This window comes from Somniosus microcephalus, chromosome 22, assembly GCF_052327205.1.
Source record: "Somniosus microcephalus isolate GS21.2 chromosome 22, FLI_Smic_1.0, whole genome shotgun sequence".
In the NCBI taxonomy this organism is placed as follows: domain Eukaryota; kingdom Metazoa; phylum Chordata; class Chondrichthyes; order Squaliformes; family Somniosidae; genus Somniosus; species Somniosus microcephalus.
The window spans coordinates 56,221,889-56,249,010 of NC_141008.1; the positions used below are offsets into that span (position 1 = coordinate 56,221,889).

Sequence of the window (27,122 nt, forward strand, 5' to 3'; positions counted from 1 at the left end):
GAACTGGCCTCAAGCCCCGCCCCAATCACCGCCCCTTGCGAGAACTGGCCTCAGGCCCCGCCCCAATCACCGCCCCTTGCGAGAATTGGCCTCAGGCCCCGCCCTCCAATCACCGCCCCTCGCGAGAACTGGCCTCAGGCCCCGCCTCAATCACTGCCCCTTGCGAGAACTGGCCTCAGGCCCCGCCCCCAATCACCGCCCCTCGCGAGAACTGGCCACAGGCCCCGTCCCCAATCACCGCCCCTCGCGAGAACTGGCCTCAGGCCCCGCCCCCCCAATCACCGCCCCTCGCGTGAACTGGCCTCAGGCCCCGCCCCCAATCACCGCCTTTCGCGAGAACTGGCCTCAGGCCCCGCCCCCCAATCACCGCCCCTCGCGAGAACTGGCCTCAGGCCCCGCCTCTCGCGAAAACCCGCCTCAGGCCCCGCGAGAACTCGCCCCCCCCGGTGACACGGCCCCTGCCCCAGAGACACGCCCCCTGTCCTGAGGACACGCCCCAGAGATACGCCCCCTGTCCTGAGGACACGCCCCCTGCCCTAGGGACACGGCCCCTGCCCCAGGGACACGCCCCTGCCCCGAGACACGCCCCCTGCCCCAGGGACACGCCCCCTGCCCCAGGGACACGCCCCCTGCCCTAGGGACACACCCCCTGCCCCCCCCCCCCGGGTCACGCCCCCTGCCCCCCCGGGTCACGCCCCCTGCAGTGTGGGGCCGAAATACAATCCTAGAATCATAAATAACAACAGAAAATGCTGGAAATACTCAGCAGGCCAGGCAACATCCGTGGAGAGAGAAACAGAGTCAACGTTTCAGGTCGAAACCCTTCATCAGGACTGAGGAAAAAAAGGCAGGAAATGAAACATTTGGGGGCTGGGAAATGGGGGAAGGGGATGAAAGAAGAGACATTAAGAGATATTCAAGGTGAGACGAGATGGTAATAGGACAGGTAAAGAAACAAACAATGGCTCTAAATGAAGTGTGAAATGCGCTGGCAGAGTGAAAGACAGTTGCCATGTGTGTAAAGTGTCTAATCGGAAGATGAGGTGCTGTTCCTCGAGCTTACGCTGAGCTTCCGTGGAACAATGCAAGAGGCCGCAGACGGTGCGGTCCGAGTGGGAATGGAGCGGTGAATTAAAGTGACAGGGACCGGAAGCTTGGGGTCACCCTTACGGACTGAACGGAGGTGTTCCGCAAAGCGGTCACCCAATCTGCGTTTGGTCTCCCCAATGTAGAGGAGACCACATCATGAGCAGCGAATACGGTATACTAGATTGCAAGAAGTACAAGTAAATCGCTGTTTCACCTGGAAGGAATGTTTGGGGCCCTGGACAGTGGGAAGGGAGGAGGTATAAGGGCAGGTGTTGCATCTCCTGCACTTGCACGGGAAGGTGCCGGGCGAAGGGGAAGGGGTGCTGGGGGTGATAGAGGAGTGAACTAGGGTGTCTTGGAGGGAGCGATCCCTACGGAATGCTGAAAGGGGAGGTGAGGGGAAGATGTGTTTGGTGGTGGATCACGTTGGAGGTGGCGGAAATGGCGGAGGATGATCCGTTGAATGTGGAGGCTGGTGGGGTGAAAGGTGAGGACAAGGGGAACCCTATCGTGGTTCTGGGAGGGAGGGGCAGGGGCGAGGGCAGAAGTGCGGGAGATAGAACAGACACAGTCAAGGGTCGTGTCAACCACGGTAGAGAGAATTCTCAGTTGAGGAAAAAGGAAGACACGTCGGAAGCACTGGTGTGGAAGATTGCATCGTCGGAGCAGATGCGGCGGAGACGGAGAAACTGGGAGAATGGAATAGAGTCCTTACAGGAGGCGGGGTGGGAGGAAGTGTAGTCCAGGTAGCTGTGGGAGTCAGTGGGCTTGTAGTGAATGTTGGTCAATAACCTATCCCCAGAGATGGAGACGGAGAAGTCGAGGAAGGGAAGGGAAGAGTTGGAGACTGACCATGCGAAGGTGAGGGAAGGGTGGAAATTGGAGGCAAAGTGAATGAAATTGTCTAGTTCAGGGCGAGAGCAGGAAACGTTTGTGGATCTTGGGAAGGAGGTAGAAGTGGGCTGTGCAGGGTTGGGGAACTATGAGGTTGGTGGCCGTGGGGGGAAGATCTCCAGAGGAGATGAGGTCAGTGACAGTCTTGGAAACGGTGGTTTGATGTTCGGTCGTGGGGTCATGGTCCAGGTGGAGGTAGGAGAAGGTGTCGGAGAGTTGGTATAGAATGGTTACAGCACAGAAGGAGGCCATTCGGCCCGTCGAACCCATGCCGCTCTCTGCAAGAGCACTTCAGCTAGTCCCACTCACCCGCCCTTTCCCCATAGCCCTGCCAATTTTTTTCCCTCAGGTACTTATCCAATTCCCTTTTGAAAGTTGTGATCGAATCCGCCTCCACCTTTTCAGGCAGTGCATTCCAGATCCTAACCACTCGCTGTGTAAAAAAGGTTTTTCTTACGTTGCCTTTGGATTTTCTGCCAATCACCTTAAATCTGTGTCCTCTGGTTCTCGACCCTTCTGCCAATGGGAACAGTTTCCCTCGATCTACTCTGTCCAGACCCCTCATGATTTCGAACACCTCTATCAAATCTCCTCTCAATCTTCTCTGCTCCAAGGAGAACAACCCCAGCTTCTCCAGTCTATCAATGTAACTGAAATCCCTCACCCCTGGAATCATTCTCGTAAATCTTTTCTGCACCTTCTCTAAGGCCTTCACATCCTTCCTAAAGTGCGGTGCCCAGAATTGGACACAGTACTGCAGTTGGGGCCGAGCCAGTGTTTTATACAGGTTCATCATAATTCCTTGCTTTTGTACTCTGTACCTCTATTCATGAAGCCCAGGATCCCGTAAGCTTTTTTAACTGTTTTCTCAACCTGCCCTGCCACCTTCAACGATTTGTGCACATATACCCCTAGGACTCTCTGTTCCTGCACCCGCTTTAGGATTGTACCCTTTAGTTTATATTTCCTCTCTTCATTCTTTCTACCAAAATGTATCACTTTGCACTTTTCTGCATTAAATTTCATCTGCCACGTGTCCGCCCATTCCACCAGCCTATCTATGCCCTCTTGAAGTCTATCACTCTCCTCAGTTTTGTGTCATCTGCAAATTTTGAAATTGTGCCCTGTACACCCACGTCCAAGTCATTAATATATATATCAAAAAAGCAGTGGTCCTAGTACCGACCCCTGGGGAACACCACTGTATACCTTCCTCCAGTCCGAAAAACAGCCGTTCACCACTACTCTCTGTTTCCTGTCACTTAGCCAATTTCGTATCCATGCTGCCACTGTCCCTTTTATTCCATGGGCTTCAACTTTGCTGGCAAGCCTATTATGTGGCACTTTATCAAACGCCTTTTGGAAATCCATGTACACCATGTCAACCGCATTGTCCTCATCAACCCTTTCTGTTACCTCATCAAAAAACTTGCTCAAGTTGGTTAAACACGATTTGCCTTTAACAAATCCGTGCTGGCTTTCCTTAATTAATCCACACTTGTCGAAATGACTGTTAACTTTGTCCCTGATTATTGTTTCTAAAAGCTTCCCCACTACCGAGGTTAAGCTGACTGGCCTGTAGTTACTGGGTTTATCTTTACACCCTTTCTTGAACAATGGTGTAACATTTGCAATTCTCCAGTCCTCTGGCACCACCCCCATTTCTAAGGAGGCTTGGAAGATTATGGCCAGTACCTCCGCGATTTCTTCCTTCACTTCCCTCAGCGTCCTATGATGTATCCCATCTGGTCCTGGTGGCTTATCTACTTTAAGTACAGCCAGCCGTTCTAGTACCTCCTCTATCAATTTTTATCCCATCCAGTATCACCTCTGCCTCCTCCTTCACTATGTCTGTGGCAGTATCTTCTTCCTTGGTGAAGACAGATGCAAAGTACTCATTTAGCACCTCAGCCATGCCCTCTGCCTCCACGCGTAGGTCTTCTTTTTGGTCCCTAATCGGCCCCACCACTCCTCTTACTACCCGTTTACTATGTATATGCCTATAGAAGACTTTTGGATTACACAACACAAGAACACAAGAAGTAGGAGCAGGAGTAGGCCATACAGCCCCTCGGGCCTGCTCCGCCATTCAATAGGATCATGGCTGATCCGAACTTAGACTCACGTCCACTTCCCTGCCCTCTCCCCGTAACCCCTTATTCCCTTATCAGCTAGGAAACTGTCTATCTCTGTTTTAAATTTATTTAATGTCGCAACTTCCACAACTCTGAGGTAGCAAATTCCATAGATTTACTACCCTCTGAGTGAAGAAGTTTCTCCTCATCACAGTTTTGAAAGGGCAGCCCCTTATTCTAAGATTATGCCCCCTAGTTCTAGTCTCACCCATCAGTGGAAACATTCTCACCGCATCCACCCGATCAAGCCCCCTCACAATCTTATATGTTTCGATAAGATCGCCTCTCATTCTTCTGAATTCCAATGAGTAGAGGCCCAACCTACTCAACCTTTCCTCATAAGTCAACCCCCTCATCTCCAGAATCAACCGAGTGAACCTTCTCTGAACTGCCTCGAGAGCAAGTATATCTTTTCTTAAATATGGAAACCAAAACTGTACGCAGTATTCCAGGTGTGGCCTCACCAGTACCCTGTATAACTGCAGCAAGACTTCCCTGTTTTTATACTCCATCCCCCTTGCAATAAAAGCCAAGATTCCATTGGCCTTCCTGATCACCTGCTGTACCTGCATACTAACATTCTGTGTTTCATGCACCAGGACCCCCAGATCCCTTTGTACTGTAGCACTTTGCAGTTTCTCTCCATTTAGATAACTTGCTCTTTGATTTTTTCTGCCAAAGTGCATAACCTCACACTTTCCAACATTATATTCCATCTGCCAAATTTTTGCCCACTCACTTAGCCTGTCTATGTCCTTTTGCAGGTTTTTTATGTCCTCCTCACTCACTGCTTTCCCTCCTATCTTAGTATCGTCGGCAAACTTCGATACGTTGCACTCGGTCCCTTCCTCCAAATCGTTAATATAGATTCCTTTTATGTTAGCTGCCATTCTATTTACTGGTGGATAAAGTTTTAGAAACTATCATCAAGGAAAAAATTAACAGGCACTTGGAGAAGTTTAAGCTAATTAAGGAGAGCCAACACAGATTTGTAAAAGGAAAATCGTGTTTGACTAATCTAATTGAATTTTTTGATGAAGTAACAGGGAGGATTGATGAAGGGAATGCAATGGATGTTGTCTACATAGATTTTAGGAAGGCGTTTGACAAAGTACCACATAGAAGGCTGGTTAACAAAATTGAGGCTCATGGAATAGGTGAGTCAGTGGCAGCTTGGATAAGGAATTGGCTTAAGGACAGAAAACAGCAAGTTGTGGTAAATGGCTGTTTTTCAGACTGGAGGATGGTAGACAGTGGTGTTCCCCAAGGGTCAGTGCTGTGGCCACTGCTTTTTTTGATACATATAAATGACCTGGATATTGGAATAGTGTATAATTTCTAAATTTGCCGATGACACCAAACTTGGGGGTTTGGCAAACAGTGAGGATGATACCAATCGACTGCAACAGGACATAGAAAGGCTAGCAGAGTGGGCAGACAAGTGGCAGATAGAATTTAATAGAGAGAAGTGTGATGCATTTTGGCAGAAGGAACAGGGAGAGGCAATATACACTTAATGGCACAGTTTTAAAGAGTGTGCAAGGACAGAGGGACCTGGGAGTTAGCGTTCATAGGTCCCTGAAGGTAGCGGGACATATTGAGAGAGTGGTTAACAAAGCATTTGGGATCTTGGGCTTCTTAAATAGAGGTATTGAGTACAAAAGTAGAGAAGTTATGCTGAACCTTTATAAAGTGCTGGTTAGGCCACAACTGGAGTATTGCGTCCAGTTCTGGTCACCAGACTTAAGGAAGGATGTGAAGGCACTTGAGAGGGTGCAGAGGAAGTTTACCACAATGGTTCCGGGGATGGGGGATGTTGGCTACAAGGACAGGTTGGAGAAGCGGGATTTGTTTTCATTAGAGCAAAGGAGGTTGAGGGGTTATTTGATAGAGGTGTACAAGATTATGACGGGTTTGGATAGGCTAGACGGGGAAAGGCTGTTCCCTCTAGTTGATGGTACAAGGACTAGGGGACACAGATTTAAGGTTTTGGGCAAGAGATTCAGGGGGAATGTGAGGAAAAACTTTTTTACGCAGTGAGTGGTGATGACCTGGAACGCGCTGCTGACGGAAGTGGTGGAAGAGGAGACACTCAATGTTTTCAAGGGGAAACTGGATAGGCACTTGAGGGAAATAAACTTGCAGGGCTACGGGGATAGAGCGGGGAATGGGACTGACTGGATTGCTTTACAGAGAGCCGGCACGGACTCAATGGGCCGAATGGCGGCCTTCTGTGCTGTTATGATTCTATGACTCTATTCTCATACCCTCTCTTTGCCCCTCTTATTTTCCTTTTATGCATTGATGACCCCAGCTCTACCTCTCCACCACCTCTCTTGTCCCCTCCACTGTCTCTACGTTATCAGACTACTTGTCTGACATTCAGTCTTGGATGAGCCACAATTTTCTGCAGCTAAATATTGAGAAGACCAAAGTAATTGTCTTTGGTCCCCACCACCAACTCCATACCCTTGTTACTAATTCCAACCCCCTTCCCAGCCACTGTCTCAGGCTGGGCCAGACTTTTCACAACCTTGGCGTCCTATACGATCACAAGATAAGTTGCTGACTCCACATCCTCTCCATCACAAAGACTGCCTTTGTAACATCATCCACTTCCACTTATACCTCAGCCCATCTGCCACTGAAACCCTCATCCATGAGTTTGTCACCTCCAGACTCGACTATTCCAAAGATCTCCTGGTCGGCCTCCCAGCATTCGCCCTCCATAAATCCTGAGCTCATCCAAAACTCTGCTGTCCGTATCCTGTCGCACACCAAGTCTCGCTCACCCATTCCCCTATCCTCATTGACCTACATCAACTCCCGGTTCTCCAACACCTCAGATTTATAATACTCCACCTTGTTGGCCTCATGGCCTTGCTGCCCCCCCGCCCCATTTCTGAAACCCCCCTCCAGCCCTACAACTCCCATGCCCCTGAACTCTCTGTTTCACTGGCTCTGGCCACTTGCTCCTCCCATTGCCTCATCATTGTCGGCGCTGCCTTCAGCTGCTTAGGCCCCATGTTCTAGAATTCCCTCCCTAAACCCCTCCACTGCTCTCTCTCGCCTCCTTTGACCCACTTTAAAATCTACAACTTTGACCAAGCTTTTGATCACTCCTAATATCTCTTTCATTGGCTCGGCCTCCTCTGAAGCCTCTGTGCAGTTCTCTATATTAACAGTGCTCTACAAATGGAAGTTGTTGGTGTTGTTATAGGTACGTGGACCAGGAGGCTCCATTTAGAGTTCGAAGTGTGTAATGGTATGTGCGTGACACAGAATGATGATACCCAAATAAAGAATAACATACTACATATACACAGCGATTTTAATACATTATAGATAATGGGGGTGATTTTCATTCAGAAGTCGGGAAGGAGGCGGGACTACAACTTTCAGGGTTGTAGTCCCGCCTCCATCGAGATGCGACCAATCCACACGATTTTAACTTGATTGAGCGCTGGGCGGGCTCAACAAGGTCAAACACTGACAGTCTTACTTCTAACATGAGTCCTTCTCCACAGACTCTGTTAGAAATCTCTCCTGCACAGAAAGCTGCCGGCTGTCACTTTTGACAGATCACAGCCATTCTGCTTTCTGTGCCGGTGAGATGAGGGACTCCCGGAACCTAAAGGAAGGAAGGCTGAAAAGGTAAGAAAAGGTATGTAAAACTTATTTAATCACTTTAGACACACCAAACACACTTACCTTTGCACTCATGCACACATCACTCACCTGAACACCGACATCTTGACCCCTCCAAGCCCTTCAACCTGACGGCCCGACTCCTCCAACTTGGCGTGGTTTGGAGCCATCGGGATTCCCACAGTTCAAGTTTAAAAATAGGGATTCGGCTAAAAACTACCTGTTAACAGGCAGTTAATTGGCACTAATCCCCTTCCCGCCTCGGGGAGGCGGGTCCCAGTGTGGGGCGGGTACCCGCCTCCTTTGAAACTGGCATGGAGGCGGGTTGGGGGCGGGACCCCCGATTTCAGGAATTTAACCCCCCGCACGCCTCCAATCCCGACTCCATGGCCCAATGAAAATCGAGGCCAATATGTTAGTGATTTAAAAAGCCAGTCTCTGGTCTGTGCTGCATCAGATGATCTGAGCTACTGTGCTTCCGGCTGAAACGTGTGCAGAAAAGGATAGGATTAGTCTCAATTGTGATAACTCACACGGCCGAATAGACGATTGCCACCTTGAGTGTTGGCAGGCTATATTGTCCTGGGTGGCATCACAGGACAATGGCCACTTCGAGGGTGAAGGGGCACCAGTGGAATTGCCTTTTAGAGAAGAGGGAAGGGGGGAAGCAGTGAGAATTGTCACCAATATAAATGAGTGAGGTTGGCGCCCAGCAGCTCAATGGTGATGGCGGTATGGCCTGTGGAGGATTATGCGTTAACTCTGTAACCTATCCAGCAGGGTCTGAATGAGCTGCCCTGATCATGCACTGTCTGACTAATGGGCAGTGTAAATACAGTATCACAGTCACTAGCTATGGAACATACTCAATTGTTCATTTCCATCTTGGGTTCATTAGGCAAATTTCTCAGAAACGCCTACGATTTGTTACCATTTGTCTGTTGCCATTACTCGAACATGCAGATTTCACATGTTAAGCAGTGATTCAGTGTTTTCAGCACAGCTAAAGGATGATTACCACACGAGCACGGTACATTGTGTGCTCAGTTACTTAAATAAACGCTGACCATATGAATTATCCCTTTATATAATTTCCAATTTTCAAGCCTGCACACATTGTAATAATCCAGTGCCCTCAAAATAATTATTAAGAGGATTACTACTGACTATAACACATTGTATCTCTTTAACTGCGTGAAGACCAGCTCTTCAATGTTATTCTGGGACAACCTCTGTCCCTGTGTTCGAATCTAATCTTCATCCAAGTTCTAGATAGAATCATATAGAATCAGAGTGATACAGCACAGAAGGTGGTCATTCGGCCCATCATGTCTGTGCCGGCTCTTTGAAAGAGCGATCCAATTAGTCCCACTCCCCTGTCCTTTCCCCGTAGCCCTGTAAATTTTTTCCTTTCAAGTATTTATCCAATTCCCTTTTGAAATTTACTGTTGAATCTGCTTCCACCGCCCTTTCAGGCAGCGCGTTCCAGATCACAACTCGCTGTGTAAAAAAATTCTCATCTCGCCTAGAATATTTCTCGCCATACACTCGAACTGTTGAGTCTTCACTGATGCATTGTCAGGTCTGCCTCTGGCTTGTTTCAGTTCCAGATCTTGGCCCTACACTTCTGTCCTGCACAGCCCCATTACTTGCCGCAATCTTTGTTAACTGTCCTTTCTATCACTTTGTCTGATGGCCTTTTTTACCTGGAGCCTGATCGATTGAGTTCCAGTGTTTGCTTTTGAGACCGCTGAACTCCTAGATTATTCTTTCTCACGATTTAACCACTCTCTGGGTATGAATCTAATAATAACCTCACGGACCGTATAGTTGTGATAACCAAACGGGCTTGTAGTTATGGTCTGGTCTGGCTGGAGTGTCTAGAATTAGGGGGGCATAGTCTCAGGATAAGGGGTCGGCCATTTAAGACTAAGATGAGGAGGAATTTCTTCACTCAGAGGGTTATGAATCTTTGGAATCCTCTGCCCAGAGGGCTGTGGATGCTGAGTCTCTGAGTATATTCAAGGCCGAGATCGATAGATTTTTGGACTCATGGGGAATCAAGGGATAGGGAGATCGGGAGGGGAAATGGAGTCGAGGTCGACGATCTTATTGAGTGGTGGAGCAGGCTCGGGGGGGCCGCCTGGCGGAGCAGGCTCATTGTTTCCCCTCCAGTATCTTTGCTAACTGGCCATTATTTACGTATAAGTCATTCAGCTGTCCAGTGCCATCTGTCCTCACTGTACACAATCTCAGACAGGAGACACTGGATCACCAGCAGGAATGGGGACCCTGGTTGATTTTCCATCTCCCTTGTTCAGGGAACATGAGGCCAATTAAAGCACATGCTGCGGTTGGTTCTGAGAACAATGAAATTTGCATACACCAGGGATCTAGCCTGCTACTTTCCGAGATAGTTTCACATGATAGGGTGGGGAATTCATTTTCACTTCCATCTGAGCCACTGGGGGAGCTTGGCAGATTTATTTTTCGCCAGGGAAAGGGGAGCAGAAAGACCCGTTGAATGGTATGAAACTCGTTGCCGTCATTCCTGCAGTCAAAAGAGGCTAGTCTGGATATTCTGACGGCAACGGCTGCTAACCCAAAGCCTGACGGTGGAAATTATTTACTTTTTTTTGTTGAAAGAATTGACACACAGAACAGAAAGTCTGGGAGAATGATTGAAACCCCACGTTCTTGGAGACTGACTCCAGATCCATAATACATGATATATTACACACACACACACACAAAGCTGGAAATTCACCCATTCCCACGTTTGTTACCACCAATGCAATCACTGCATTGAAAACAGTAGCTCTTTAAAGAGATAATAGGAATGACTTTTGGCATTTTCAAAGTAGCAGTCCAGTTGCTCTCCGTGCTCATCTTGTCCACGAGACCCACTTCCTGCTCCCTTGAACCTATTCCCACCACACTACTGACCACCCAACTTCCTTTTCTGGGACCCATGCTAGCTAAATTGTTAGCAGTTCTCTCTCAAGTATTGTCCTCCTCTTTCTCAAATCTGTCATCACCGCTCTCTTCAAAAAAAAAAACCTTGATCCCTCCATCCTTGCAAACTACCACCCCATCTCCAACCTCCCTTTCCTTTCCAAAGTCCTTTAACGGGTTGCCGCCTCCCAACTCCATGTTTGAATCCCTCCACCCTTGGCACAGTACCGAAACGGCTCTCATCAAAGTTACAAACGACACCCTTTGTGACTGTGACAAAGGTAAACAATCCTTCCTCATTCTTCTTGACTTGTCTGCAGCCTTTGACATGGTTGACCACTCTATCCTTCTCCAACGCCTCTCCACCATCGTCCAGCTGGGTGGAACTGCACACGCCTGGTTCTATTCTTATCTATCTAATCACAGCCAGAGAATCACCGGCAATGGCTTCTCTTCCCGCTCCCGCATCGTTACCTCTGGTGTCCCCCAAGGATCTATCCTTGGCCCCCTCCTATTTCTCATCTACATGTTGCCCCTTGCCGACATCATCGAAAAACACAGCGACAGTTTCCACATGTACGTTGACAACACCCAGCTCTACCTCACCACCACTTCTCTTGACCCCTCCATGGTTGCTAAATTGTCAGACTGCTTGTCCGACAGCCAGTTCTGGATGAGCAGAAATTTTCTGCAATTAAATATTGGGAAGACCGAAGCCATTGTTTTTGGTCCCCGCCACAAACTCCGTTTCCTACCCACTGACTCCATCCCTCTCCCTAACATCTCTCAGAGACTAAACCAGACTGTTTGCACCCTTGGTGTCATATTTGACCCTGAAATGAGCTTCCGACCACATATCCACGGCATAACTAAAACTGCCATTTCCACCTCTAACATCGCCCACCTCTGCCCTTGCCTCAACTTATCCGCTGCTGAAACTCTCATCCATGCCTTTATCTTTAGACTTGACTATTCCAACGCACTCCTGGCTGGCCTCCCACATTTCACCCACCGTAAACTTGTCATCCAAAACTCGGCTGCCCGTGTCCTAACTCGCACCAAGTCCCGTTCACCCTTCACCTCTCTGCTCGCTGACCTACATTGGGACCCGGTTAAGCAACGCCTTGATTTCAAAATTTTCATCTTTGTTTTCAAATCGCTCCATGGTCTCGCCGCTCCCTATCTCTAATCTCCTCCAGTTCCACAACACCCACCACCTTCCCCGCCCCCCCCCTCCCCCCGAAATATCTGTGCTCCTCTAATTCTGGCCTCTTCAGCATCCCTGATGATAATCGCTCAACCATAGGTGGCTATGCCTTCTGTTGCCTAGGCCTTAAGCTCTGGAATTCCCTGCCTAAACCTCTCCACCTCTCTTTCCTCCTTTAAGACACCCCTTAAAACCTACCTCTTTGACTAAGCTTTTGGTCACCTGCCCCAATTTCTCCTTACGTGGCTCGGTGTCAAATTTTTTGTCTTATAACACTCCTGTGAAGCGTCTTGGGACGTTTTCCTACGTTAAAGGTGCTATATAAATACAAGTTGCTGTTGTTTATTACCCAGGATTCAGAGATTAACAGAATGACTCAGGGACACACCAACCTGCTTTTATTGATTGGGATCCAAGTAATGAACCTGACCTTGTTTGCACTGTAGGGTGCTTCATGAAGCTGGTTACATAAGTGACCTGAAGAATTCTGCAAAAAGTGCTGTGGGGCATTCTCCTTTTAGCAGCAGTGCAACCCGTAACCACAGCCAGGGAGAAGAAAGCAGAAGTATGTATCTGGGTCGTTGAATTCTCAACTACTGAGTTCCCGTTAGTTTCTCACCCCTGGCAACATCCAGATGAAATTATGCTGTACAGTCACTATGGCATTAATGTCCTTTCTAGAATACAACACCCACAACTGCATTCAGTATTTAACTAAGGCCCAACCATGGCAGAAATTTATCACCACCTCTTTGCTTTTGTACTCTGCATTCCTAGTTATAAAACCAAAATGCATATATAAGACCTTTCTTTAAAGAAATTAAGCACTTGGTTATAGACCTCAAGGTGTCTTTTCCATTGAGCTTACCCTCCCATTCCTTGTTTTTCCTCCCAAACTGCATGACCTCGCATTTCTCCACACTAAATTGTATCTGCCACCTGCCTGCCCATTCTGATCACCTGTACATGTCCTCCTGAAGTCTTTTACAGTGCTTTTGCTCACACTTTGTGGATAATAGGCCTCGGAGCAATGCACAGGAGATCTATTTGCACACAAACACACTATTTGTATATCAAAAGCAAGAGTGCATCGGCTAAATGAATCATTCGATTACAGTGTCATGAGTCAGCTTAAATAACTTGCCATACAAACTAGAGAAGATAAAAGTCCAGATTATATATGCAGGATTGTTAGAAAGGTCAAACTTCATTTTAATGCTGCAGCATCCCTTTTCCTCATGAATTTCACAAATCTGAAATAAACAGTGATCTAGGTACACACACAAGTGCAACTAGAGGACTGTCCCCAACAGATCAAATAAATGATAAGCTTGGGAGGAAAAAAAACCCTGAAATTTTTTTACAGAAATTTAAAATACAAAGACGACTCACATTTACAAGATTTATATGCAGGCTGTATAAGGAATATACAGGAGGAAAAGGAATACTGTAACTTTACATTGTAATTACACACTTTTGCTGCCTGAAAATTAGATAATTTCTTTCACAAATAATATCTTAGGATATAGTACAGGAGTAATTTGAGTCACGTCACAGGCCAAGTGTAGCGTGCTCGGGAGGAACAGGTGACTTTGGAGCAGTGGTTCCCAAAGCTCTCCACCACGCGAGGTTTTCCTCGCCTCATGTCTGGTTTGGTTGTTGACTCATTGATAAGAGATTGATTGCTGTGATTAGCCAATAACTCGGTTATCGTTGCATCATGCCAGTACCAGGATAGCAGAAAGGGAACTTGATGAACTGTGGTCAGTTTTTGTCTAGCAATTCCTGTGTTCCTAAAAATACTTGCAGAAAAAAATTCTAATGACAGTTTCTCATTCTTTTTTTAGAATGATCACTGATACATCCTCTTTATCACCCATTTACTTCACCAAAAAAATCGGGATGAACAGATTACGGAGGGAATTGAGCTACTGGGGTCACAGATACCTGAAATGACGGGGTCCTCGTCTGTAAATACACACAACTGAGCAGTTTTTTTTTGGTTGTGAAGAGGACAGTTCGATTTGCTACTCTTACCGGGAGATTGATTGAACGACAAGTTCGGTGCCCTTTGAGGCGACATTAGTTGCGATCAAATATCTGTGGGCCGTGAGAAGGCCGTCATCATCCACGAAATGGATTCCTTAGAGAGGACCCCACAGTACAACCTGAAGGATCAAACCTTCCTCGCATACAGTGGACAACCAGAACCCGGTCATGGTAGATGCTGCCACCTTCTCCATAGATTGAAGATGAAAGCATCCCCATCATGTAACTGTGGAGCTCCAAATCAGACCCTGGAGCACATCATTGAGCACTGCCCTCAGAGGAAACTCGCAGGCAGCCGACAAGATATCCACACTGTTACACCGGAACCTTTGGACTGGATATCCGACTTAGCTTTTGACATTTGATTTGCTTTGCTACTGCCATACGGAAGGCGGCGACGAAGCAGTTTAAACTGCATCATGTCACTGGCTTCCTGTGCTGGCTCAATATTCTTACAATAGGTAGTAATGGGATTTGGCTATGGGAGAATGGCATTTTTTCTCTGAAGTATTGTGACTGTCGAGACCTGTAAGCAATAATACACAGCGTTTTTCTTTGTCTCTTTTAATGACATAAAATGCAACGGAAGGGAAGAGAGGTTAACATTACTGACACTAGAATAATCAAATTTCATTATGTTATACATGTACAGCAACTAACTGCTTTACAAAAAGCAAAATAATACAATATATCATCACATGTATTTACAGAGTAGTAAATATACCTTTGTCAATTTTACACAAAAACTATTTACAGATGAACGTACTGCAGTTTAAAAAAAATCTGTGGCCAACATTAGCAGTGACTTCTTGCAGTAGGGTCTGTTGCATAACATTGACTGAGAGAAAACACCTTTGATTTTTAAATCATGTGCACGTGTGTGGGGTGTGTATGTGGGTGTGTGTGTGTGTGAGAGTGCGACCTAGAAACTAAATCCAAGACAGTGATATTCGTCTCCGGTCAGCTGTCCTGGGTTCATCAGCATTCGACTGTGAACAGTATCGTCTCTAGGGCACCATTCTTAAGACCACACTGAAACGTTTTGTTAATTGCACAAGATATTGTTTGCTGTTTCATTTTTTGTGACATAATGGCAGCTACACAATCGTCCCTAAAGGAGTCACATTTGCTGAATACCACAAATTTAATACTAAGTTTTTTTTTGTTGTGATAATTATCTATTTTGGCAAAGTTCTTGCATATCATATTTTTAATTCATAGTTTTTCCAGGACTGTAAACAAATATAAAAAAAAAGACAAAGTCTTTGTTATTTGCGGAATCAGTAAAATAAATGCAATGGTTATGTACATTTTCTATGATTGCTGCAATGGACTTAACTTCTGTGTGTTAAATGTGCTTTAAACATGGTGGTTGGTTACTGTACCTACAGCTTAAAGGTTTCTTTTCCGAAACACAGGGAGTTCTCCTCAAAGCAAAAATCACCAACGGACATGATTAATTCCTACCCATTAAGCCACTTTTGTTGATCGCTGAAAAGTGCACAAACAGTAAAAGGTACTTTAAGCACTTTTCATCATCATATCAAAGGCAAATAAGGTAGAACCATCCTTTCTGCAATTAATGGCTTCCATGTTTTGACAGCTATTACAGTGTTGATAAGAATTTCAGTGCCTTTTTATCCCACCCCCCGACCACCACCCACCCCAAATAAAGATGACAGATAACAAAAGAAAAATTCTTCTTCCTTTTGGAACTTCATGTCCTGTGAACTAGGAACAATATTCTCGAAACTCTGCAGAAAATACTGGCTGCGTGAAAGAAAAGGAAACAAAGAAGTGGTCGCAGGGCGATCTTCGGCTGTTAATCGCCAGGCAGCGTACGTCTGGTGTGACGGGAACAGAAACTTTTTTTTGGTGGGGTGGGGCGAGGAGGGGGGTGGGGGTGGTGTTCACCTGGGCGAAGCCCAGCGAGACTGGATGGGTCAGTCACAGAAACACCTCACACAATCTTTTTAATGCTGGGGCGCTTGAAGCTGCCGGCGCTGCGCTGTTTCTGCACTTGGCTTGCGGACCCGTGACGGATTCGGCCGCTGTTGGCGTGTCCCGACGTCGGCGAAAGCTCCACGTTCTCCTTGTCGATTCCTATAAAGTCGCGGAAATGTAAACAGTAAAAGTTACTCACTTAGAAAACATTCAGGGTATTTGGGGAAAAAAAGCGCCGCAAAATTTGTCAGGCACAGGACAGTCCGAGGCTCGTCGCAGTACCAAAGATAACAGCGACAAGACTGGCCGTCAATTGTGGACAATTCACCCCGGGGATATTTTAGCTATACTCGTGCTCTCCCCCCCGCCCCACACAGAGCAAGATCAGCAGGACACGTCATCTATGATCACATTGCAAGACACGACAGAACAAGTGTCTGTTTACAAACACACTGGGACATAGAAAACATAGAAGGTAAGAGCAGGAGTAGGCTATTCGGCCCCTCGAGCCTGCTCCGCCATTCAATGCGATCATGGCTGATCATCCAAATTCAGTACCCGGTCCCTGCTTTCTCCCCATACCCCTTGATCCCTTTAGCCTTGAGAAATATATCCAACTCCTTCTTGAATATATTTAATGAATTGGCCTCTACTGCCTTTTGTGGTAGAGAATCCCACAGGTTCACCACTCTCTGGGTGAAGAAATTCCTCCTCATCTCTGTCCTAAATGGCTTACCCCTTATCCTTAGACTGTGACCCCTGGTTCTGGACTCCCCTGCCATTGGGAACATCCTTCCTGCATCTAGTCTGTCTAGTCCTGTTAGAATTTTATAAGTTTCAATGAGATCCCCTCTCATTCTTCTAAACTCCAGCGAGTATAAGCCCAATCGACCCAATCTCTCCTCATACGTCATTCCTGCCATCCCAGGTATCAGCCTGGTGAATCTTCGCTGCACTCCCTCCATGGCAAGAACATCCTTCCTCAGATAAGGCGACCAAAACTGCACACAATACTCAAGGTGTGGTCTCACCAAGGCCCTGTACAACTGCAGCAAGACATCCTTGTTCCTGTACTCAAACCCTCTCGCTATGAAGGCCAACATACCATTTGCCTTCAGAATGTAACTGCATCCCAGTGACAGCATTATTTCATTTAATTGCGCGGGGTTGGTATGAAGTTCAAACAGCCTTAATTCTGATACAATAGCAAAATACTGTGGATTCTGAGTTGTAACGAGTCCACACGGCCAATGTTTTCTTTGCCAGTTTCCTTCCGCCCCCCCCCCCCCGACTTTCTCATGAAGGTGACGACTTGCATCAGTCGGGTTCCTCACATGCCAGAAACCCTCTGCCACTTAACTCAAGCACACTTGGTATTGGCTACCTGGATTTTCTTGCAGTTTTGAATTTCGAAAAGAAAGCTGAAGAGACCACTGACTTTTGTACATCAAAAAATAAATAGCAAGACGGGAGCATGAATCACTGAAACACACGCCAGCCTGTACCGCTTCTGGACTTCACTGTGTGAAAGTGACAGACTGCGCTCAACCTTATTCGTGCATGAGCGCAGACAGTGAAGGGTGGCAAGGTATTCGACTGCGGAGGGCATCGTATATCATCTGGTCACAATGTTCCCCCACACAATTTTTCAGCAAGGGTCACTAAATAGTGACCAGGGGCGAAGAACACGGGCTGATTTTTCCCTTGACTAGCCAAGAGGCCAATTGTAGCCCCTCAATTGGTGCCCTTGCTGAGATCCGCTGACATTGAATAAGTTAATGATTTTAACATAAAAGCTTTGCAAACCCAGTCACCGGGTTTATAATAAACAGATTCCTGACAGCAACTCTTAATAGATTAATGCGAAGAGAGTTGCTGTAAACAAATCAAATAAAGTGGTTACTTAGATAGAAAATTTGATATTTTTGTAAACTGCCTATATTTAGGCCCACTATTTTGTGGCGGTGGGATATATTTTTTGCACATCAAATTCTTAAGAGCTGCCAACCCATTGGAATATACACCCCATCATGCAGAGAGGGCAAGTATAAGGCAACTAGAAAAAGGAAACTCACAGAACTCTTATGAGACGACTTTAGTTATTATGGCAACACAAAATTAGCTTCCCGAGTATCACCAAAACAACTGGCTGATAATGCAATGACTCGAGAACAGATGGTGGCTCTCAGTTCAACTGCTAAAATATTAAAATGACACCAAGACAACACAGAATCCCTGTTTAGCCTATCTGGAGTTGGCATAGAGCCCAGAATCAAACATGGAATTGTGCCGACTGTTCCTGTACACCCATGTTTTGGGGGCGGGTGAGGGCGAGCGAGCAAGCAAGCAAGCAAGCGAGGGCGAACGGGAGGGCAAGGGGCAGTGGAAAGTGGAAGTAGCGAGTGTAGAGTGAGTGTAAGGAGCTCATTCATGAGCATGAAAAACTCAATGGCAGCCACATCAGTAGGCATATAGTGATATCCATGCAAATTTATAAAACACTAGCAGGGGGGGCCCGGCGTTGCCAAGGCAGTTTAGAGGGCCGCGCGGTTGACGGCCGGCCGCTGCCCCGCTGTGTGTCTCGGGCCGCGCGGTTGAAGGCCGGCCACTGCCACTCCCCCGCTTTGTGTCTCGGGCCAAGCGGCTGTGAGGCCCGGCCCGAGTGACCCCAACTCACCTCCCGCTCCGGCTGGCCGATGCAGTTGAGGAAAAGCAGGGGAAAAAATGGCGGCGAAGTTTCAGGAGGCTGCAGGATTAGGTCCCGCCCGTGACGCACCGATTGGTCAACTATCAGGTCACTGAACTGTAGGATTGGTCAACCATCACGTCACTGAACTGTAGGATTGGTCAACCATCACGTCACTCAACGCTAATGAGCAGTAGGATTGGTCAACCGCTAATGAGCGGATTTTTGAACTTTTTTTGTATACTGTCGGAACAATTTTTGTCTGACCAAAAAGTAAATACGCCTATGACACTCCCCTGGTCATCAGCTTTCTTTTGATATAACATGTGTAGGTACGCTCTATAACTTTTGAGTGTATAGCAGACAGACAGACAGACAGACTTTTTTAATATATATATTATATATGTATGATGTACACTACCAATGACATTTTATTCTAACTGCTTATTTTTTTTTTTTTTTTATAAAACATTTGGAACAGTAGTTTGAAATAGTGACAGTAAAAGCTATTTTACATTAGTATTCCTGCTTATATTTAGCAGTTTGTTTTTATAAAACAATTAGTTTTGCTACATTTTCCATTTTTCTGACTATTGTACTTAACTTCAACGGCACAGTCAGTCTCGAGCCACAATTACATAGAATCTAAAGCATGGAAACTGGCCATTTGGCCCCAATGGTCTTTGCCAATGTTTATGCGCCATGTATATTTCCCCCACTCGAATTACCTCCCCCACCCTGTCCCCCCTCTAGTCCTTTCTCCCTCATGTACGCAACAAGCCTCCCCCTGAATGCAGCAATGCTTGTCTGTTTCAGCCACTCCACGTGGTAGCGAGTTACACATTCTCACCACTTTCTGTGTAAAGGAGTTCCTCCTGAATTCATTATTTGGTCAGTTAGATGCAATCTTGTAGTCGTGTCCCCTTGTTCAGGATACACCCACAAGTGGGAACAGTTTCACCACAGCCATTCCATCAAACTCCTCCATAATTTTACAGACCTCGATCAGGTCTCCTCTTGCATAGGAACAGGAGGCGGCCATTCAGCCCCTCGAGCCCGTTCCGCCATTCAATTAGATCACAGCTGATCTATATCTTAACCCCATCTACCCGCCTTGGCTTTGCATCTCTTCATATCCTTTGCTAACAAAAATCTATCAATCTCAGTTTTGAAATTTTCAATTGACCCCCAGACTCCAGCCTTTTGGGGGAGTTCCAGATCTCCACTACCCGGTGTGTGAAGAAGTGCTTCCTGATCACCCCCTCAACAGCCTAGCTCTAATTTTAAGATTATGCCCCCCTTGTTCTGGGCTCCCCTGCTCAATCTTTCCCGATAGCTGCACTCTCTCAATTCTGGTAACATCCTCGTAAATCTTTCCCCCACTCTCTCCAGTGCTTCAATATCCTTTTTGTAGTGTGGAGACCGTAACTGCACACAGTACTCCAAGTGTACATAAACTTATTACTTCCCCGCTTCTGTATTCGATTCCTTTAGAAATGAACCCCAATACTTGGCAATTTTTATGGCCTTATCAATGTGCGTTGCTAACTTTAGTAATTTACGTATCTTTATTCCCAGATCTCCTTGCTTCTCTACCCCATTCAGTTTAACATCCAAGGAATAAGTGGCCTCCTTATTCCTCCTACCAAAATGAACCACTCACACTTTGCTATACTGAATTTCATTTGCCATTTATCCACCCACTCTGCAAGCCTGTTTACGTCTTCCTGTATTATGGTGCAGTCCTCCATCTTACTTCCTATACTCCAATCCTGAAGTTTAAAAATGTTCCCGGGACGATTGTAACCGTGAAGACTTTCTTTTGGAGTTGCAGCCTGAAGTATTATGGGATGTGGTGAATTTATACCACTCGTGCCAACGCACCCCTCCCCCCCCCGCACATATTTAATCAGAAAGATTAACAGTTTACTATATTTCGATGCTACATAGTTTAAAGCATGAACTGCATAGAATTAAAATTATAATAAGGCATTAATCGCCGACACGGCCTCCAGACAAAAGTGCTGGGGAGCAAACAAGTTAAACACACAGCAAACTGAAGCTGGATTTGAGGAAATTACAATACATTAAAAAGCATATAACTAGTTTAAAAATGCAAATATTGGGTTATTTATTTGAATAATAATTTGGTTTGTATTGCTGATTTTGACTCGTTCCCCACCCCACCCACCTCTGCAGGTTGAGAGGTATGTAGCTTCTGTTTAGCAGTTGCTGTTTCAACAAAACCAAATTGGAGGGAGAAAAAATGATTGAAAAATAGCTATAAAATGTTGGAAATATTTAGCCGGTCAGGCAGCATCTGTGGAGATGAAACATTAACTCTGTTTCTCTCTCCACAGATACTGCCTGACCGGCTGAGTGTTTCCAGCATTTTCTGTTTTATTTCAGACTTCCAGCATACGCAGTATTTCGCTTTTGAAAAATACCGTGTTGGAGTTGGCCCTGATCCTGTGTAACTGGCTCTGATGGCGGAATACTCACTTTAACCTTTGAGGTAGCTCATTTTTACACAGGCTTCTAATCTGGTTACAAAGCAGACTCGATTCAGAGGAGAAAGAAAAAAAAAAATGACAAGCTTAAGTGGGGTTTAGGTTCCCCCCAAATCACTCCTCCACTCAACTGGCATACTGGAATTACAACTTAGGCAATCTTATCCTAAAGGATGGCCTATGTTAATAAATGGCAGTACTTCACACAAAAATTTAAAAAAAAGTACCTTTGCAATAGTGTGTCTGCATGAAAACTGCTGATTTAGAGCAAGGTAGAGAAGCTTCACGGAAACAAGGCGAGAGAGAAAGAAAAGCGAATGGTGATGAGAATGAAAGAATATTTTGGACAAACATTTAAAATGTCACATCCCTTTTACACCGCGGACCAACCCATAATAGATCTAGTTAAACCTGCTGATCCATTGAAGATTAGCATTGCTTTGTGTTTGGGACAAGTGGGTTGAAGAACAAAGGGCACTTGATGTGAAGTTACAAACTGTCAGCATGAACGGAGGTATTATAATCGGCCCATGCTCTGTATTTAGGAAGTGTATTTCTTTGCTCCAGCGAGGATTTGAGAAAACATATTGGACATAGTTACTTCAGAGCGAGGTTTGTGTCCTCTGTGCAATTTAATTGGTTGAGCATTCTCATTCTAGATTGAGCCTATACTCTCTGGGGTTTAGAAGAATGAGGGGTGATCGCATCGAAACATACAAGATTCTGAGGGGGACTGACAAGGTAGATGCTGAGAGGTTGTTTCCCCCTGGCTGGAGAGTCTAGCACCAGGGGTCACAGTCTCAGGATAATAAGTCAGCCATTTAAGACTGAGATGAGGAGGAATTTCTTCACTCAGAGGGTTGGAATTCTCTGCTCCAAAGGGCTGTGGATACTCGGTTGTTGAGTGTATTCAAGGCGGAGATCGATAGATTTTTGGGCTCCAGTGGAATCAAGCTATTTGGGGATCGGGCGGGAAAGTGAGGCTGAGGTTGAAGATCGTCCATGACCTTATTGAATGGCAGAGCAGGCTCGAGGGGCCAAATGGCCTACTCCTGCTCCTAATTCTTATGTTCTTATTTAGGATTTAAATGGCGACTAACTATTAAGCCACAGGCAGATCAAAATCCAGTGAAAATACCCATTTAAGACTAAATGAATTGACCTTTGTGACCACACTTGAAAGTTGCTCATATTACCTGCTGTAGTAAGAACTGTGGGTCAGCAGACAGCACCTCTGAAGGAGGGGGTTTCCTGCAATAACATGCTAGTTAGATCCTGGTGAAAAATGCACTGCCTGAAAGGGTGGTGGAAGCAGATTCAACAGTAACTTTTAAAAGGGAATTGGATATATACTCGAACAGAAAAAATTTACAGGGGAGTGGGAAGAATTGGATAAGCTCTTTCAAAGAGCCGGCACAGGGGCGATGGGCTGAATGGCCTCCATCAGTGCTGTATGATACTATTTTTTTTTAATGATAGGCTATGCTTGGCTCAGGGTACACTATTTACATGTAGGGCAGAACTTGAGAGGCCGGCAAGGACATCATTGGGAAAGAGTGAGCCTGGAGGTAACAAAAAGCAGTGGGGGTGGGATACCAGTGGAGGTGGGTGATATTGCAGAGTAGAAATGAAAAGTTCAACCTTCTGGTCGGCTACTATACTGGTTGGAGCTTTATCCACCAGGCCATTAGGGAAATTGAAAGGCTTCATATTTAAACCATAAATGGGTATTAATACTCCAATGTGCTGAAGGCAAAAACCTGTCTGATTGTCGCCATGGAATACCAGCAACAGATGGAGAGGGCCCTGTAATTGTTCTGCATTGTAGATTCTCAAGTTCCAAGGCATTACTGATGGCACCCACGTGTCCTTCTAGACTCTGCACACAAGGCCACAGCTTTCGTGAGTTCCACTCCATCAATGTGGAGGTGATCAGTGACCAGCAACACAGGATCACGCAGCTCAATGCGCACCATCTAGGCAGTTGTGGAAAATCCGTCTGGTACCATCTGTAACATTGCTGTAGACGCGTGGGAGCAGCCCAGTTTGCATACCTCAATTTTTTGTTTTTCTCCAAACTAAATGATCACCACCCGCCCAACCCTCAACAACTTCCTCCTCCACCTCACCAGGGGGCGCTGAATATTCAATCACCGATTGCAAAGCTGAGCCCAATTCGGTCCTTAACTGCGCACTTTTCAGCAGAGTCCACTAGGTGGCAGACATGTGCCCTGGATGATTTTTTTTCACTCCCACATTCAGGGCGCTGCATCATAGATTGATACAGCACAGGAGGAGGCCATTCGGCCCTTCGTGCCTGCTCTTTGAAATTAGTCCCACTCCCCCGCTCTTGGCCCGTAGCCCTGCAATTTGTTAACCCTTCAAGTATATATTTTGAAAGTTACTATGGAATCTGCTTCCACCACTCTTTGAAGGCAGTGCATTCGAGTGCGTTGACTACTCACCCAAGTGAGTAACCTACCTCAGCACAAAACTGGAAACCAAATCTGGTATTTTCCAGCTCTGTCTCAGTGCCACACAAGGTGGCGGCCTACGCAATGAGCCAACAGAAAGCAGACTTCTTTTCCTAAATAGGTACAACTTTAAAAAGGACCTTTGGCAGTGCTCACAAGGGGCAAAAAACCCACCCAAGTCTATGCGAAACAGATAACAAGAGAGATTTGGACTTGGGGTAGGGATGATGATTTTTTTTTTTTATTCATTCACGGCATGTGGGCGTCGCATTTATTGCCCTCGAGAAGGTGGTGGTGATCCACCTTACACAACTGAGTGGCTTGCTAGGCCCATTTCAGAGGGCAGTGGGTCTGGAGTCACATGTAGGCCAGACCGGGTAAAGGCAGCAGATTTCCTTCCCTAAAGGACATTAAGTGAACCAGATGGGTTTTTACAACAATCCGGTAGTTTCATGGTCACCATTACATTCAGATTTTTAATTCCAGATTTATTTAATTGAATTTAAATTCCCCGGCTGCCGTGGTGGGATTTGAATTCATGTCCCGGGATCATTAGTCCGGGTCTCTGGATTAGTAGTCCAGGAATATAACCACCATGCTACCGTGCCCCTAACAGTGAGGTTCCATTTGTTTGTAAGATAACATAACACTAGGCATCTACAATACACACAACTACAAATCCGTACTACAATGAAGCTTTTTCTAACTAAAATCAACAATTGTCACCAATTAGAAACTATAGGCCATTTAGGGCATTATGGATTGCCCGCACTATAGTTTTCATCTGTACCAGGTATTTTCACCAGCAGAGGACCTCAAGTGGGGCAATGTTGGGGATTGTCTGCACACTAGTCACAATGACAGCAGCACATGCCCAGAAGAGATGAGGGAGGGAGAAATGGGAAGCAAAATGAGAAAAAAAATTCAGTGCATGCATAACAATCAAAAGGGACAGAGGCACACAACAAAAATTAAATACAACGCTAAATTAAAACATGCCGACAAAGCTATGATATTAGCTTAATTGTGTTTTAAAAACAGCTGCAAATTAGAGAGACAGAGGCCAGCTTCTGATGACCGATGGGCACGTTGCTTCTGAATCTAATTTGGGCTAATTTGAATCTCCTTCCCCCCCAAATTTGCCAAATTTAAATTAATTAGGACGTGGGACACATCCCTCAGTCGTTCCAGGCGAGAGTTCACGCTGCAGGCTCAGGTTAAAAATGATGCTCCGTTCTGAAAACAGCCCCTTCCTGGACCCATGCGTGCAAATCTAGTTGGATAATTTAATAATTTAAAACTAATGGACTTTAAACGCAACATCTTTTCGCAACACTTCAGCGGTGTTCTGAGTAAGAAGGGTTAATTAGGTATCAATAGGAAGAGAATTATCACCCTGGCATTTGAATTTCACCAGTAGTTAAACTATCAAGACAGAAAAAAAATGATACTTAAAACGGTGTACACAATTTATATAAGTGGAACGCAGCAACAATCAGCAGTTGACAAAAAATGGAAACATTTGCATCAAAGCCAGTTTCAAGGTTACAGCGGACCCACAGTGTGTATTCTCCCCATCACACAGACTGCACATGCCCGTACATAACCAGTTTAGGCTGCAGATTTCTCGGGAGGAGAGATACTTAAAGGGCACCACCTACAGGTCGCACTAGAAGTTGTGAATAGAAAGTCCTTGCGATTGATATTAAAGACAGAGCCTGACTGCTGATGTACCAGGATTCAAGCGATCAATTCAAAAGGCATGCTTGTGTGATCAACAGAAGAGAACTTTGCTCACCTGGGGAATGCTGGGTGGTTGCCAGTGAGGTCATGGAATTGGAGAGGTTTAAGTTGGCAGTAATGCTAAGCTGGCTTTGGACAGGGGGCGGGTAGGGGGAGGTTGGTGTGCGCAGAGACTCCTCAGCAGATTCTTCATCTATTCCAGGCAAGTACGTGTCAATTAATGCATCCAGAAACTTCACAATCAGCTCCGCGTAGTCTGGGATCTGAGTTTGCTGTCCAACAGGATAAACATTTTAGAAATGATTTACAAGTTAAAATGATCCAAGGGTGCAATTAACATTTTTTAAAAAGTAAGCAAAAAATTCACACACACACAAAGATTTAAAGGGCAAGAGAAAGTCTACAGGGGTTGTACTGTTCGGTTAAAGTAATTCCTCCGTTGTATATTGGGGGAAATGAGAGATAAAAACATTCAGAGTTTTAAAAAGAAACTGGAACTCCTGGACCTCAATGAAGACCCATTGCGTCAAGTCTCCTCGCCTCTAGGCTACCCTGGTGATGTCATTGATGGGGAGACACCCCGAAGCAGCTCCAATGAAAGCAATGAGAGGGGAGGTGGGTTTGGGGAGGGGAGGGGACGATTCTGAACCAGCCGATACAGAGCCATTGACTCCAGGGAACCACGTTAACTGGGGACGGCTACAGAACAAATTGAGCGAAATGCACAACATGATGCTAACCAACATCATTAAAACAGATTGTCTGGTCATGATTACATTGGTGTTTGTGGGATCTTGCTGGGCGCAAATTGGCTGCTGCGTTTCCTACAACAGCGACCACACTTCAAAAGTACTTCGTTGGATGTGAAGCGCTTTGGGACATCCTGAAGTCGTGAAAGACAATATCTAAATTCAAGTCTGTCTTTCAACAAAATATTTATTTAAACTAAATATTTCTTCAAAAACCATCTCAGCCACACTGAAAACGATGAACAGAACTAGCTGTTGTATTAGTTTGTCAAACCTAACATTTTGGCTTAAACATGCTGCATAATGTAAAGACAAAAAATAAAAACACAAAATGCTTCAAAAACAGTTTCAGTCTCACCTTAGAAAAAGATCCTGCAAATCGCCACAGTCCATTGAAACCAAAACCTGAAATGGGGGGGGGGGGGGGGGCGGGGGTGCGGAGAAAGACAAGAGAATGATAATAAAAGTCTGAACAATTTGGAAAAAAAAAACTCAATAACCAAACTATATCCCAGATTAGAGCACTCGGCGATACCTCATTACCTCCGAGGAGTTACAACGTTCCGAAAAACTTCCATTTTGTCTCCACTAGTCCTATCACCATCTCGTCTGGTTTTGAATACCTCTTAATGTCTCTTCACTTCTCTTTTGTTCTCTCCCAGCCTCCAAACTGGCCTTTTAATGTGTTTCATTTCCTGTGCTTTTTCAGTCTTGACAAAGGGTTTTGACCTGAAACGTTGACTCTATTTCTCTCTCCACGGATGTTGCCTGGCCTGCTGAGTTTTTCCAGCGTTTTCTGTTGTAAATACGGATTTCCAGCATCTGCAGTATTTTGCTATCGTACAACAATGTTCCGCCTGATTCAGGCTAACTTCAAGGAACATACTTCAGTTACACCACGAATACCATAAATCAGGTAAATTTTTGTAGTTCTATTTTGCTTGGTTTTATTTTTTCAATTGGTCATTTTGCAATAAATGAGACAAACACTAATGGTGGTTTAATAAGGCTCACACAAAAAGTGATCCAATGCACATTA

The 27,122-nt window shown here is 45.7% G+C and overlaps 1 protein-coding gene across 8 annotated transcripts in view; it reads right to left on the reverse strand.

The window, feature by feature from the left end:
* Positions 1–14,525: 14,525 nt before the first annotated feature.
* Positions 14,526–27,122, reverse strand: part of nf1a (neurofibromin 1a) — a 301,749-nt gene continuing 289,152 nt past the window's right edge. For 6 of the 8 annotated variants that reach the window (XM_085964806.1, XM_085964804.1, XM_085964802.1 and 3 more), the window contains 3 exons: positions 26,442–26,488; positions 25,390–25,606; positions 14,526–16,080 (listed from right to left, as the gene is read on the reverse strand). In XM_085964806.1, coding sequence (XP_085820932.1) covers positions 15,938–16,080; positions 25,390–25,606; positions 26,442–26,488 — 407 coding nt within the window. In that variant the 3' untranslated portion in view covers positions 14,526–15,937. Of the gene's footprint in view, positions 16,081–21,344; positions 21,399–25,389; positions 25,607–26,441; positions 26,489–27,122 lie in introns of all 8 variants that reach the window. The other 2 variants (XM_085964799.1, XM_085964798.1) reach the window with 1 other exon arrangement.